Raw genomic sequence first — 14,696 nt, 5'->3', positions numbered from 1 at the left:
CGGCAGTAACGTTCTGTGAGCTTGTGTGGCCTACCACTTCGCGGCTGAGCCGTTGTTGCTCCTCTATGTTTCCACTTCACAATAACAGCACTTACAGTTGACCGGGGAAGCTTTAGCAGGGCATACATTTGACTAACTGACTCGTTGGAAAGGTGGCATCCTATGACGGTGCCACGTTGAAAGTCACTGAGCTCTTCAGTAAGGCCATTCTACTGTCAACGTTTTGTCTATGGAGATTGCATGGCTATGTGCTCAATTTTATACACCTGTCAGCAACGGGTGTGGATGAAATAGCTGAATCCACTAATTTGAAGGGGTGTCCACATACTCTTGTATATATAGTGTATTTTCTGTATCAGCTAACCACATCATATGTTATAGCAGTCTGGTGGCTGATGGCAGTTGGCAGTCCATGACCTTGGTTAATGCTTGCAATGTCTGAGCAGGAGAAGGCAAACGTGATGTCCCAGTGTGCACCGTCCAGCACCGTCCAGCACCGTCCAGCACCGTCCAGCACCGTCGTTCATGGATGTTGACATTTGATCTGGCCCACGATGCACATAATAATTCACATTTCCTGTCATTGTAAGATTATTGTCCTGCTGTAACAAACCGGTCAAATTAAGATATCTGTGGACATAGAGAAATAGAGAACTGTTTGCTTGCTTATGTGTGTGTGTGTGTGTGTGTGTGTGTGACACTCACCATGAAAGATGCTGTTGTCTGTGAGGAAGTGATGGCAGTACTGCGGCCCTCCTTTCCTGTTCACAACCCAGGAACTCATGACGGCGGGATGGATGGGAGACCTGTGAAGGAGGAGGAAAGCGTGAGACTGGACACAATACAGTCCACCATAAGCTTAAGATTTTTATTTCCTGGTTCCTCTCTAGGGTTCCTGCCTTCTAGGGAGCTTTTCACAGCCACTGTGCTTCTGCCTCTGCATTGCTTTCTCTTTGGGGTTTTAGGCTGATTTTCTGTAAAACACTTTGTGACAATGTAAAAAAAAAAAAAAAAAGACTTTATAAAATGTGATGGATTGATTAAACTCGCGTAGCTCCTGAAATAATTGACTTTGTGTGGAATAGGGGGCACCAGGCGTGACAGCCCTACATGTGATGTGAGGAAGAAACAGCATTCACTCAAAGAGCCTAAAGTGTGGCCTATTAACCCCTGAACTCTGCTCTATACAGAGGAGCTGCTCCTGAACTCTGTAGACAGACTCCTCCCCTTAGGTCAGCTGACAACAGACACTCCAGCCTGTCAGGAGCTGTTCCTGAACTCTGTAGACAGAGGCTGTAAATCACAGGGAGATGGACCAGGAACATGTGGGAAAACAGGAGGAGAGAGGAGGAGAGTTGAATGATGAGAAGAGAGGAAGGAAGGAAGGAAGGAAGGAAGGAAGGAAGGAAGGGACTGAGGGTTAAGGGGAGTAAACAGAGTGGTAGAGTAGGGGTGGACAGAATGGGACCTGGTCTGGACTGGGCTTGGAGGTGGGAAGAGACGAGCAGGTCTGGACTGGGCTTGGAGGTGGGAGGGGACTGACAGAATGGGAGCTGGTCTGGACTGGGCTTGGAGGTGAGAAGAGACTGACAGAATGGGAGCTGGTCTGGACTGGGCTTGGAGGTGGGAGGGGACTGACAGAACGGGAGCTGGTCTGAACTGGGCTTGGAGGTGAGAAGAGACTGACAGAATGGGAGCTGGTCTGGACTGGGCTTGGAGGTGGGAGGGGACTGACAGAATGGGAGCTGGTCTGGACTGGGCTTGGAGGTGAGAAGAGACTGACAGAATGGGAGCTGGTCTGGACTGGGCTTGGAGGTGGGAGGGGACTGACAGAATGGGAGCTGGTCTGGAGTGGGCTTGGAGGTGGGAGGGGACTGACAAGTAGCAAGAGATGAGGTCTGGGGTTGGAGGTGAGAGGTCACTATCCTGGGTAACCGCTCCACTGTGACAGGCAGCCAGTAGAAAGAGACATGACAGGACGGACACTGGAAGTTACAAATGACTCAAACAGAGGTTTATCTCTGCACCTTTATTCTGATATGGTAGTTTTATGATGGAAGACATTTTATTTTTTGGCTATTCGTCTAGTCACACTACAATAAAGCTGGACTTGGCCAATGTCAGAATTTAAAAAACGCACGTGTGGTCTTTCGCTGCAAGGGTTCATTTACATGTATCTAATTTAGCTCCTTACAAACCCATAATATCTATCCTTGTAGACCGTAGAACTAAGACATCCAAACACTGATTAAATGTGAAAAATACATTACATTTATACAAGCACATAGATGAAATAGTGAAATGCTGCCCGGCTCTCTGTCCTCTCTTCCATAAAGACAAATAGCATTGTCAGATCTCATATAGGAAGTTATAGACTTAGTGTTCCCGTCTGACACACAGACTTAGCATTCCGTCTGTAACTAGACAGAGAATGCTGTTGCTGAGATCCACGGTGGTTTGACCCAGGGGGAATGGTATTAATGGGCTTGAGTGTGTTGTCATGCTGTGGTGATGTGAACATGCCTCTCCTCTCTGAAACCCAAGCCACCCACGAGCCCAGGGGAACACAATCTGTTCATTCCTGTCCAATGGGGGTCGTGTAAAAATATGCCCTCACTAATAAATGCAACTTTCAACTGTAACAGTCTTTCTACTGTTGTTATTATTACTTTACTTATCTATTGTTCACCTAATACCTATTTTTTTTACTTAAAAATTGCACTGTTGGTTAGAGCCTGTAAGTAAGCATTTCACTGTAAGGTTGTATTCGGCGCACGTGACAAATAAACTTTGATTTGATCGTCCTCTCATTCTGAAGGCTGTGTCATGCAGAGTGGATGAAGTTACCCGCAAGCTGATCCGAGTTCAGTTTTGCATTTCCAACCCAAGAGACCTCACCTGCACACTCATCGGTAATGAGGAAGTGCTCTATGAGGGCTCAACTGCAAAGCCTCATGGGTAATGAGATAAGTGAAGTGTGTGTGTGTGTGTATTGTCGGTTCTTCCGTTAATGACACAAACCAAATTACTAATAGTAGGAGGCACTGAGGCAGACTAACTCATTCACCAGGGACCACGGGACAACAGGGCCTGGAGACAGGGTGGGGGGCGAGAGGGGTGGGAGTGGGAGGGATGGGGACGAGAGGGGTGGGAGGTTGGAGGGATGGGGAAGAGAGGGGTGGGAGTGGGAGGGATGAGGACGAGAGGGGTGGGAGGTTGGAGGGACGGAAAAAGAGGGGTGGGAGTGGGAGGGATGGGGAAGAGAGGGGTTGGAGGGACGGGAAGAGAGGGGTGGGAGGTTAGAGGGACAGGAAGAGAGGGGTGGGAGGTTGGAGGGACGGGAAGAGAGGGGTGGGAGGTTGGAGGGATGGGGACGAAAGGGGTGAGAGGGATGGATGGGGAGAGAGGTGGGAGGAGGAGGGATGGGGAGAGAGGGGTGGGATGAGGAGAGATGGGGGAGAGAGGGGTGGGAGGAGGAGGGATGGGGACGAGAGCGGTGGGAGGAGGAGGGATGAAGACGAGAGGGGGGAGAGGGATGGATTGGGAGAGAGGGGTGGGAGGAGGAGGGATGGGGAGAGAGGGGTGGGGAAGAGAGGAGGAGGAGGGATGGGGAGAGGTTTAGGTATGGGAGGTTGGAGGAGGGTGGAGGTTTAGGGATGGGAGGTTGGGGGAGGGTGGAGGTTTACGGGTGAGCGGTTGGGGGAGGGTGGAGGTATAGGAATGGGTGGTTGGAGGAGGGTGGTGTAGAGATGGGCGTTTGGAGGAGATTTAGGGATGGGAGGTTGGAGTAGGGTGGAGGTTTAGGGATGAGAGGTTGGAGGAGGGTGGAGGTTTAGGGAAGGGAGTTTGGTAGAGGGTGAAAGTTTAGGGATGGGAGGATGGAGGAGATGTAGGGATGGGAGGTTGGTGGAGGTTTAGGGATGGAAGGTTGGTGGAGGTTTAGGGATGGAAGGATGGTGGAGATGTAGGGATGGGAGGAGGGTGGAGATTTAGGGATGGAAGGTTGGTGGAGGTTTAGGGATGGAAGGATGGTGGAGATGTAGGGATGGGAGGAGGGTGGAGATTTAGGGATGGGAGGTTGGTGGAGGTTTAGGAATGGAATGTTGGTGGAGGTTTAAAGATGAGAGGTTGGAGGAGGTTTAGAGATGGGAGGTTGGAGGAGGGTGGAGGTTTAGGGATGAGGGGTTGAAAGTTGGTGGAGGTTTAGGGAAGGGAGTTTGGTAGAGGGTGAAAGTTTAGGGATGGGAGGATGGAGGAGATGTAGGGATGGGAGGTTGGTGGAGGTTTAGGGATGGAAGGTTGGTGGAGGTTTAGGGATGGAAGGATGGTGGAGATGTAGGGATGGGAGGAGGGTGGAGATTTAGGGATGGAAGGTTGGTGGAGGTTTAGGGATGGAAGGATGGTGGAGATGTAGGGATGGGAGGAGGGTGGAGATTTAGGGATGGGAGGTTGGTGGAGGTTTAGGGATGGGAGGGTGGAGGTGTTGGGATGGGAGGTTGGTGGAGGTTTAGGGATTGGATGTTGGTGGAGATTTAGGGATGGGAGGTTGGTGGAGGGTGGGGGTTTAAAGATGGGAGGTTGGAGGGGGGTGGAGATTTAGGGATGAGAGGTTGGAGGAGATTTAGGGATGGGAGGTTGGAGGAGATTTAGGGATGGGAAGTTGCTGGAGGTTTGGGGATGCGAGGAGGTTTAGGGATGGGAGGTTGGAGGAGATTTAGGGATGGGAGGTTGGAGGAGGTTTAGGGATGAGAGGTTGGAGGAGGGTGGAGGTTTAGGGATGGGAGGTTGGTGGAGGTTTAGGGATGGGAGGAGGTTTAGGGATTGGATGTTGGTGGAGATTTAGGGATGGGAGGTTGGTGGAGGGTGGGGGTTTAAAGATGGGAGGTTGGAGGGGGGTGGAGATTTAGGGATGAGAGGTTGGAGGAGATTTAGGGATGGGAGGTTGGAGGAGATTTAGGGATGGGAGGTTGCTGGAGGTTTGGGGATGGGAGGAGGTTTAGGGATGGGAGGTTGGAGGAGATTTAGGGATGGGAGGTTGGAGGAGGTTTATGGATGAGAGGTTGGTGGAGGTTTAGGGATGGGAGGTTGGTGGAGGTTTAGGGATGGGAGGAGGTTTAGGGATGGGAGATTGGAGGAGATTTAGGGATGGGAGGTTGGTGGAGGTTTCGGGATGGGAGGTTGGTGGAGGTTTAGGGATGGGAGATTGGAGGAGGTTTAGGGATGGGAGGTTGGTGGTGGTTTAGGGATGAGAGGTTGGAGGAGGGTGGAGGTTTAGGGTTGGGAGGTTGCTGGAGGTTTAGGGATGGGAGGTTGGAGGAGGTTTAGTGATGGGAGGTTGGTGGAGGTTTAGGGATGGGAGGTTGGTGGAGGTTTAGGGATGGGAGGTTGGAGGTTGGTGGAGGTTTAGGGATGGGAGGTTGGTGGTGGTTTAGGGATGAGAGGTTGGAGGAGGGTGGAGGTTTAGGGTTGGGAGGTTGTTGGAGGTTTAGGGATGGGAGGTTGGTGGAGGTTTAGGGATGGGAGGTTGGTGGAGGTTTAGGGATGGGAGGTTGGAGGAGATTTAGGGATGGGAGGTTGGTTGGTGGAGATTTAGGGATGGGAGGTTGGAGGAGGTTTAGGGATGGGAGGTTGGAGGTTGGTGGAGGTTTAGGGATGAGGGGTTGGAGGAGGTTTAGGGATGGGAGGTTGGAGGTTGGTGGAGGTTTAGGGATGAGGGGTTGGAGGAGGTTTAGGGATGGGAGGTTGGAGGTTGGTGGAGGTTTAGGGATCTATCACTCTCTTCATCTCTCCTCTGAGCCCTCTCTTTCTCTTTTTTCACACACACACACACACACACACACACACACACACACACACACACACACACACACACACACACACACACACACACACACACACACACACACACACACACACACACACAGTGCTTCTGCTTTCATCCCAAACTGAAACACCAGCTGTGGTTTTTGAGATAAGTCAATGAGTCAAAAGGTGATCGATCGGCTTTGCCAGCGCTCAGTTCAGCCTCCTTATTTGTGTGTGTGTGTGTGTGTCTAAATTAGATTGGCCATCAACTCAAAATTACACACAAAGAGAGCATCTGTCTCACACACCCCATTCCTACTACACACACTCACACACCCCATTCCTACTACACACCCACTCACACACCCCATTCCTACTACACACACACCCCATTCCTACTACACACACAATCACACACCCCATTCATACTACACACACAATCACAAACCACATTCCTACTACACACACACTATCACACACCCCATTCCTACAACACACACACAATCACACACCCCATTCCTACTACACACACACACAATCACACACCCCATTCCTACTACACACACACAATCACACACCTCATTCCTACAACACACACACCGACACACACCTGATTCCTACTACACACACACAATCACACACCCCATTCCTACTACACACACACAATCACACACCCCATTCCTACTACACACACCCAATCACACACCCCATTCCTACTACACACACACAATCACACACCCCATTCCTACTACACACACACACAATCACACACCCTATTCCTACTACACACACACAATCACACACCCCATTCCTACTACACACACACCGACACACACCCCATTCCTACTACACACACACTCCTTTCCTACTACACACACACTCACACACCCCATTCCTATTACACACACACCCCATTCCTACTACACACACACAATCACACACCCCATTCCTACTACACACACCCAATCACACACCCCATTCCTACTACACACACACAATCACACACCCCATTCCTACTACACACACACACAATCACACACCCTATTCCTACTACACACACACAATCACACACCCCATTCCTACTACACACACACACTCACACACCCCATTCCTACTACACACACACACAATCACACACCCTATTCCTACTACACACACACTCACACACCCCATTCCTACTACACACACACTCCATTCCTACTACACACACACACAATCACACACCCCATTCCTACTACACACACACACAATCACACACCCTATTCCTACTACACACACACAATCACACACCCCATTCCTACAACACACACACACTCACACACCCCATTCCTACTACACACACACACACAATCACACACCCCATTCCTACTACACACACAAAATCACACACCCCATTCCTACTACACACACACACACAATCACACACCTCATTCCTACTACACACACACAATCACACACCCCATTCCTACTACACACACACAATCACACACCCCATTCCTACTACACACACACACAATCACACACCCCATTCCTACTACACACACACCCCATTCCTACTACATTCACACCCCATTCCTACTACACTCACACACCCCATTCCTACTACACACACAATCACACACCCCATTCCTACTACACACACACAATCACACACCCCATTCCTACTACACACACACACACAATCACACACCTCATTCCTACTACACACACACAATCACACACCCCATTCCTACTACACACACACAATCACACACCCCATTCCTACTACACACACACAATCACACACCCCATTCCTACTACACACACACACAATCACACACCCCATTCCTACTACACACACACAATCACATACCCCATTCCTACTACACACACACCGACACACTGACAGTTCAATAAAAAATACACAAATGAATTCCCTCCTGTCCTCTGGCTTAGCATCATACGCGATACAATGTTATCCACATTACAGCTGTTCCCAATTATTTACACACTAAATCTGATCCATGAGGCACCCAAACCTGTATCTCATTTAGCAGAACCAGAGACACCACATCTGCAATACTACCGACACACGTTTTATACTCCAAGCGCAATTCTCTAACAAACATTTGGCAAAACGCCAAACACACATTTCTTCATTCACGACTGAAATCTTCTTGTGTGCAAATGACAAGGGGACACTATTGATTAGGCTACTACACTACTATAACAGGCAAGGGGACACTGTTCAACAAGCTATTTAGGGGACACTATTTATTAGGCTACTACTATAACAGGCAAGGGGAACTATTATTTAGGCTACTACTATAACAGGCAAGGGGACACTATTGATTAGGCTACTACTATAACAGGCAAGGGGACACTATTATTTAGGCTACTACTATAACAGGCAAGGGGACACTATTGATTAGGCGACTACACTACTATAACAGGCAAGGGGACACTATTTATTAGGTGACTACACTACTATAACAGGCAAGGGGACACTATTGATTAGGCTACTACACTACTATAACAGGCAAGGGGACACTATTGATTAGGCTACTACTATAACAGCCAAGGGGACACTATTTATTAGGTGACTACACTACTATAACAGGCAAGGGGACACTATTGATTAGGCTACTACACTACTATAACAGGCAAGGGGACACTATTGATTAGGCGACTACACTACTATAACAGCCAAGGGGACACTATTTATTAGGTGACTACACTACTATAACAGGCAAGGGGACACTATTGATTAGGCGACTACACTACTATAACAGGCAAGGGGACACTATTGATTAGGCTACTACTATAACAGGCAAGGGGACACTATTGATTAGGCTACTACTATAACAGGCAAGGGGACACTATTGATTAGGCTACTACTATAACAGGCAAGGGGCCACTATTGATTAGGCTACTACACTACTATAACAGGCAAGGGGACACTATTGATTAGGCTACTACTATAACAGGCAAGGGGACACTATTGATTAGGCTACTACACTACTATAACAGGCAAGGGGAATAACTCTAAAATAGGATTATGAAAACGACACTGAACTAGGTAAAACGATCCCTGTGTTTTTGTATACCGAGGTGAAACCCACACATGGACACGATCCAATATAACACTTACTGTACAGGTATTTATCCCCTCTCTATCAGTGTATATGGTTAATGTGGAGTGTTTTACTGTCCTGTGGATTGGTGGAATACCTCCACAGGTATAGGATTCCCTCCCTGCTGCTTTTTATCAAGCTAGACCAGAGCCCAGGGTCACTGCCGGCCTGTCCTCCTGGCTACACACACAAACCCACGTACGCACACACACTCACTTATCCTCAATCGAGCATAGGGCAATTCTAAGGCGAAGAGTTGAAGTATTTCAGACACATGTATCATTTGGAGTTTGAAGATGGAGTCCAAGTCATCTATTATTTACAGCCAGCCCTGGGAGAAGTCAGTCTTCTCCAAAGACCCGCAGGACCGCTGCAAACAGGACAGAGCAGAACAGAGTTTCATCGTGGCTGGCCCGGCCTGTATCCTCACCCTGCATCTTCTCTGTAACACTCTCCAGACCCTCCTCTAACCCTCCTGACCTAATGCTCTCCATGTACCTCCTATCAACTGAAGTACCACTGAGTAAGCATGGCTTACTTAGTCTGTACCTCTGGGTTTGCTATCCAGTTACCAGGTGGTTTAGGACTGGGAACCTCTCAGGCAGTGGAGGCTGGTGGGAGGAGCTATAGGAGGGCAGGCTCATTGTAATGGCTGGACTGAGTGGGTCCTGGGTGGCGCAGCAGTCAAAAGCAAAGCACTGCAGTTGTTGAGGTGCCACTGCAGCTGGTGTGATAAGTAGTTGGCCTGGAGGGTCATGTTTCCGAGGACGGCCAGGAGGGTCATGTTTTGGGAGGACGCATGATTCGACCTTCGCCCTTTCCCGAACCCATTGAGGAGTTGCAGAGATGAGCCAAGGGACCTAATTCGGGGAGAGAACGGGGTCAAAAAAATAAGCTTATGGCCAGTACTGGGACAGGAGACCGCTTGGGAATACCAACTGTCGTGAGCTCATTGTTTTTTAATCTGTGTGTTGAAACCACATGAATTCCATTCCAGCCATCACAATGAGCCCTTCCTCCTATAGCTCCCACCACCAGCCTCCACTGCTCTCCTGTTATCAGTTACCAGGTCGTTTAGTGGGGGGCTCCCGAGTGGCGCAGTGGTCTAAGACTCTGCATTTCAGTACCTGGTTTGAATCCAGGCTGCATCACATTTGGCCGTGATTGGTTGTCCCATAGGGCGGCTCACAATTGGCCCAGTGTCATCTGGGTTTGGCCGAGGTAGGCCATCATTGTAAATAAGAATTTGTTCTTAACTGACTTGCCTAGTTAAATAAAGTTTTTTTAAATGACTTGTTTAGGGGCAGTGCCGTGAACTTTATCCTTTAACCTCAGACCACTACACTTCTCAAGCACTGATCCTTCTCCTTCCAACTGAGACATCTTCCCTGACTGTTTCTACCAGGAAGTGATGCAGAGCATTGAGGTAGTCAACAGTGAGAGGGTGGAGACAGGGAAGACAGTAGAGAGAGAGAAGGGTTAAAGGCGTCAGCATGCTTTAGCCAAACTCAGCTAGGCGAACTAAACAAGTGTGCTCGGCATACTCCCTTAAAGGACCTTTGCTTGAAAAACAAGAAAAAAGTGGCAATAGTACTGTTTGTCCATTTTGAGATGCCGTAGCCAGTATCTTCCTCAAAATAGTCTGAATTTATCTAAAATAACTAAGAAATCTGATATACATTTCCTGTTATACAAAAATGAAAACGAGTCATCTATCGTTGAATGACAACAAAGACGTTATTGAAGAATCCCCTACTGTTGGCCAATCACAGATGAAGGGGCGTAGACTTGGGCTTGATTAGTTTCATCCTCGTTCCATCTGAATGTTGTCTCTGTAGTCCAGCAACACACACAACTTTTAAACAAAATACAAGCAGAGCGAAAACGGTCGTAGACCGTCTGAATTCAGCTGTCTCAACAGTTCCCTCATTGATCTTTATCTCTGTGCTAGTATTCTTTTTTTTTTTTTAAACGTCCCAAATAAGGTCAGAGAGATGAAAAGAGTGCCTTGTATGAGATGACTGGGCCGTCTTTAGAAAGAGAGAGTGGGCACTAGGCAGAGACACAGAGAACACACACAAAAACAAAAATTAAGGGTTCAACAGGTGTTCTTTTAAGATCCTCAAAGTACTTTGAAGAACATTAGGGTTCTTGGCTCTGAAAATGCCCCCCGAAAAGGTCATTCCAAGAACCCCATAGGAGTTGGGGTTTTTTGTGTTCGTTGTTGTCGCAGGAACCTAACTGCCCAACTGAAACCTTTGGATTTGAATTTGAGAGGACAGCAGGTGCAGCCACTTAACTGGAAAATGTAACGATCTCCTCAATTTAAGGTAAGGTTTGTTCCTTGTATGATCTATATTGATATTGTTTTATGATGATACCGTCTATCTTTTCAGAATTGTTGGATTCACAGACGTCATCCTCCCTACGCCTCTGATGAATATATTAGGAAACCTGTTCGATCACCATGTACTACTAAATCATTCTGGCTCTGGATACGGGGAACATCAACACATTAACATGAACACGTTAGAGAATATATCCATTGGACTTGGGGCTCTGCTGGGAGTCTACCTCATATTTAGATTTTTTTTAATTCTGCTTTGCCACTAAAATCATAATAAACACTGAGAACTAAAATATGATGTTATCGTTGTTATGCCTATGTAAAGGATGTGAAACGGCTAGCTTAGTTAGCGGTGCGCGCTAAATAGCGTTTCAATCGGTGACGTCACTCGCTCTGAGACCTTGAAGTAGTAGTTCCCCTTTGCTCTGCAAGGGCCGCGGCTTTTGTGGAGCGATGGGTAACGATGCTTCGAGGGGTGACTGTTGTTGATGTGTGCAGAGGGTCCCTGGTTTGCGTCCGGGTCGGGGCGAGGGGACGGTCTGAAGTTATACTGTTACACGTAGTATTATTATTATTAATAATAATAATTAATATTAACTCCTTTTAAAAGAGTTCTTCAAAGAACTTCTAGGGGTTCCGTCACAGTTTCAACTTGAAGAACCCCTGAAGAATATCCCAGGAACCTTTTCTGTTTTAGAATGCACACACACCTCACACTCCTGTCCTCTCTCACACTTTCTGTCTCTCTTTCTAAATCTCCATTTCTCACACATACAACCAACTATTATGTGTCTTGACTGACACACACACACCTCACACTCCTGTCCTCTCTCACACGTTCTGTCTCTCTTTCTAAATCTCCATTTCTCACACATACAACCAACTATTATGTGTCTTGACTGACACACACACCTCACACTCCTGTCCTCTCTCACACGTTCTGTCTCTCTTTCTAAATCTCCATTTCTCACACATACAACCAACTATTATGTGTCTTGACTGACACACACACTACAGAAGTGGACCCACAAAGAGATCGGGTTCCCTTCAACCCAATATCTACCTCCTCAATTCCTCTACTCCTCTTGTCCTCTGAGATAAATAGTTAAATTATTCATTAGGACTGACAAAGAGGATAGTTTCCACTCCAACCTTACACCCAGCAAACTGAACCACCCCATAATACTCCACTCTTACACCCAGCAAACTGAACCACCCCATAATACTCCACTCTTACACCCAGCAAACTGAACCACCCCATAATACTCCACTCTTACACCCAGCAAACTGAACCACCCCATAATACTCCACTCACGTGTTCAGATGCACTGTTCGTCATCCTGTCACAAGCGTCCAAAAGACTGACAATAACATTGGAACGTGTGTGATGCCAGGGAACGTTTTTTTAACAAGTCAGTTAAGAACACATTCTTATTTTCAATGCCGGCCTTGGAACGGCAGGTTATCTGCCTTGTTCAGGGGCAGAACGGCAGATTTTTACCTTGTCAGCTCAGGGATTCGGTAACCTTTCAGTTACTAGTCCAAAGCTCTAACCACTAGGCTACCTGCTGCCCCATTCAACAATGTCTACCTCAATATCATAGGAAAACAACACACCCTAACGAACACAGATGCTGTCAACATAGTGTAGGTCATTTTCATCACTGTGACAGAGGAGGGACCATGCATGACCAGGACAAGTTGACTGAACCATACCCGGACTGGCACCCATGGCTTGGACATCTGATCCCTGTAGTAGAGCTGCAGTGCCTGGTAGAGTAGGGTTACGGGTGGGGAGGCTGGGGTACTGAGCGCTTGATCCTGTTATTTTAATGGGCATATTTATTTATCTTTATGACTCCGCGCAGTTTATGTGATTAATAACTTTAAAAGCTCCAACTTTATGGCTATTTTTTTTAAACTCAGAAACAAATAAGTAACTGACTCTAGAACCACCAGAGGCGGGCGAACACGCCTGTATCGGTTTACATCCGAGCTATACCTACCGATAGGCCCGAACAAAGACCTGCCTTGTGGTGATTGCGGTTAACCCGCACAATGCGGTTGAGGGGGTTGGGTGAGGGGTTGCACCTTTAGGGCTTTGTCCGTGGGATGCCATTTATCAAATACCCCTCTATACCTCACCCACACTCTCTCTCCGAAAATCCCCAAGGAGTCAGAGGGGGTTTACCCTGTGTCTTTCTTAAGGGGAGCCTTTGTTATTCACCATCAATGCAATTCTGGTGCAAATCGGTGTCGCAAAGGAAAATTACGCGGAAATCCCAAATTATTGTGAAACGCATAAAACATTCACAACTTTGGTTTTAATCAATCTTGCAAATGAATTCATGATTTTGATGTCACATGAAACATATACTTTTAATGCTCACTTGATTAGGTTATTTGCACAACAATGAACAACCTAATATATGCATTTATAAAAAAAATATATATATATAATAACATTTGCCTAATCAAAAACTTTAAGCTGTAGTTTGAATAAATAGCCTTTTGCGAAAAACGAAAAAACTATAAAAACCTCTGTAGGCATGTAAGAAAACTGTTGACAAAGAATCGGGCAGTTAGCCCATTCAAAACATAGACTAGCATTGTTTTATGTGGTAGCCACGGTAGATGAACTCAAAGACAAGGGCAGGTGCATTGGTCAGCAAGTTGTTCCTTGGCTCCTCCGACTGCAGCCTTCTTGCGCGAGCTCACCTCGTGAAAACAACGGTGCAACTGTAACGTTGTCAATGGCAACATGCCCACTTTACTCAGAAACGGACGCTTGTGCCAAGCGAGAAAAATATATACTATGTTGACCATCGAAGAGCACACAATAACACTTGTAACTTGTAACATATATTATATTATCTAGTCCAACAAAGAAAATAAATACTTACGTTGTTAGTCCGTTCTTTCCAGAGTCGACTTCTAATAAAATGTCAACATCTATTCACCTGAATCATATTCCTTCTGGGTAATTCCTTCAGGTTTTCCATGTCAAGAAGTATACTAGCAAAACAATAATATCATGTTCCCGTCTAGTAGTGAAAGGAGAATGCCTAACCGTCCGGACCGAGTCCCTACCGCGTTCCCATTCAAGTGACCGGGCAACGTGTGAAAACCCGGAACGGTGATTCTTGGAACGGGTTCCTGAAAAATCTCTCTGTTGCCTTTAGGTTGCAGATGGATAGTATAATACTCACTTAATCCCACTCCTACCTCCCTATTTATCTCTCACTCAAAAGTCAAACATTTATATACATTAATTCCCTTCCAAAAAAAGTGACTACTTTTTATTGAGTTTCAATTTCACACTTGGATTTCATAATTATTATCTAGTGTAGTATGTTATTATCTAGTGTAGTATGTTATTATATAGGCAGTGTGTTATTATCTAGTGTAGTGTGTTATTATATAGTGTAGTG

The 14,696-nt window shown here is 46.8% G+C and overlaps 1 protein-coding gene across 1 annotated transcript in view; it reads right to left on the bottom strand.

Moving 5' to 3' along the window:
- Positions 1–14,387, bottom strand: part of LOC149972432 (1-phosphatidylinositol 4,5-bisphosphate phosphodiesterase eta-1-like) — a 69,655-nt gene extending 55,268 nt beyond the window's left edge. The window contains exons 1-2 of the mRNA XM_090218063.1: positions 14,169–14,387; positions 706–806 (exon numbers count right to left, since the gene is read on the bottom strand). Of these exons, the coding sequence (XP_090074189.1) occupies positions 706–784 (79 nt within the window). The 5' untranslated portion in view covers positions 785–806; positions 14,169–14,387. The remainder of the gene's footprint in view (positions 1–705; positions 807–14,168) is intronic.
- Between the last annotated feature and the right edge of the window lie 309 nt (positions 14,388–14,696).

Source organism: Oncorhynchus mykiss, chromosome 24 (assembly GCF_057628025.1).
Source record: "Oncorhynchus mykiss isolate SJ-2025 chromosome 24, ASM5762802v1, whole genome shotgun sequence".
NCBI lineage: Eukaryota > Metazoa > Chordata > Actinopteri > Salmoniformes > Salmonidae > Oncorhynchus > Oncorhynchus mykiss.
This window is presented reverse-complemented; position numbering and strand designations above follow the sequence as displayed.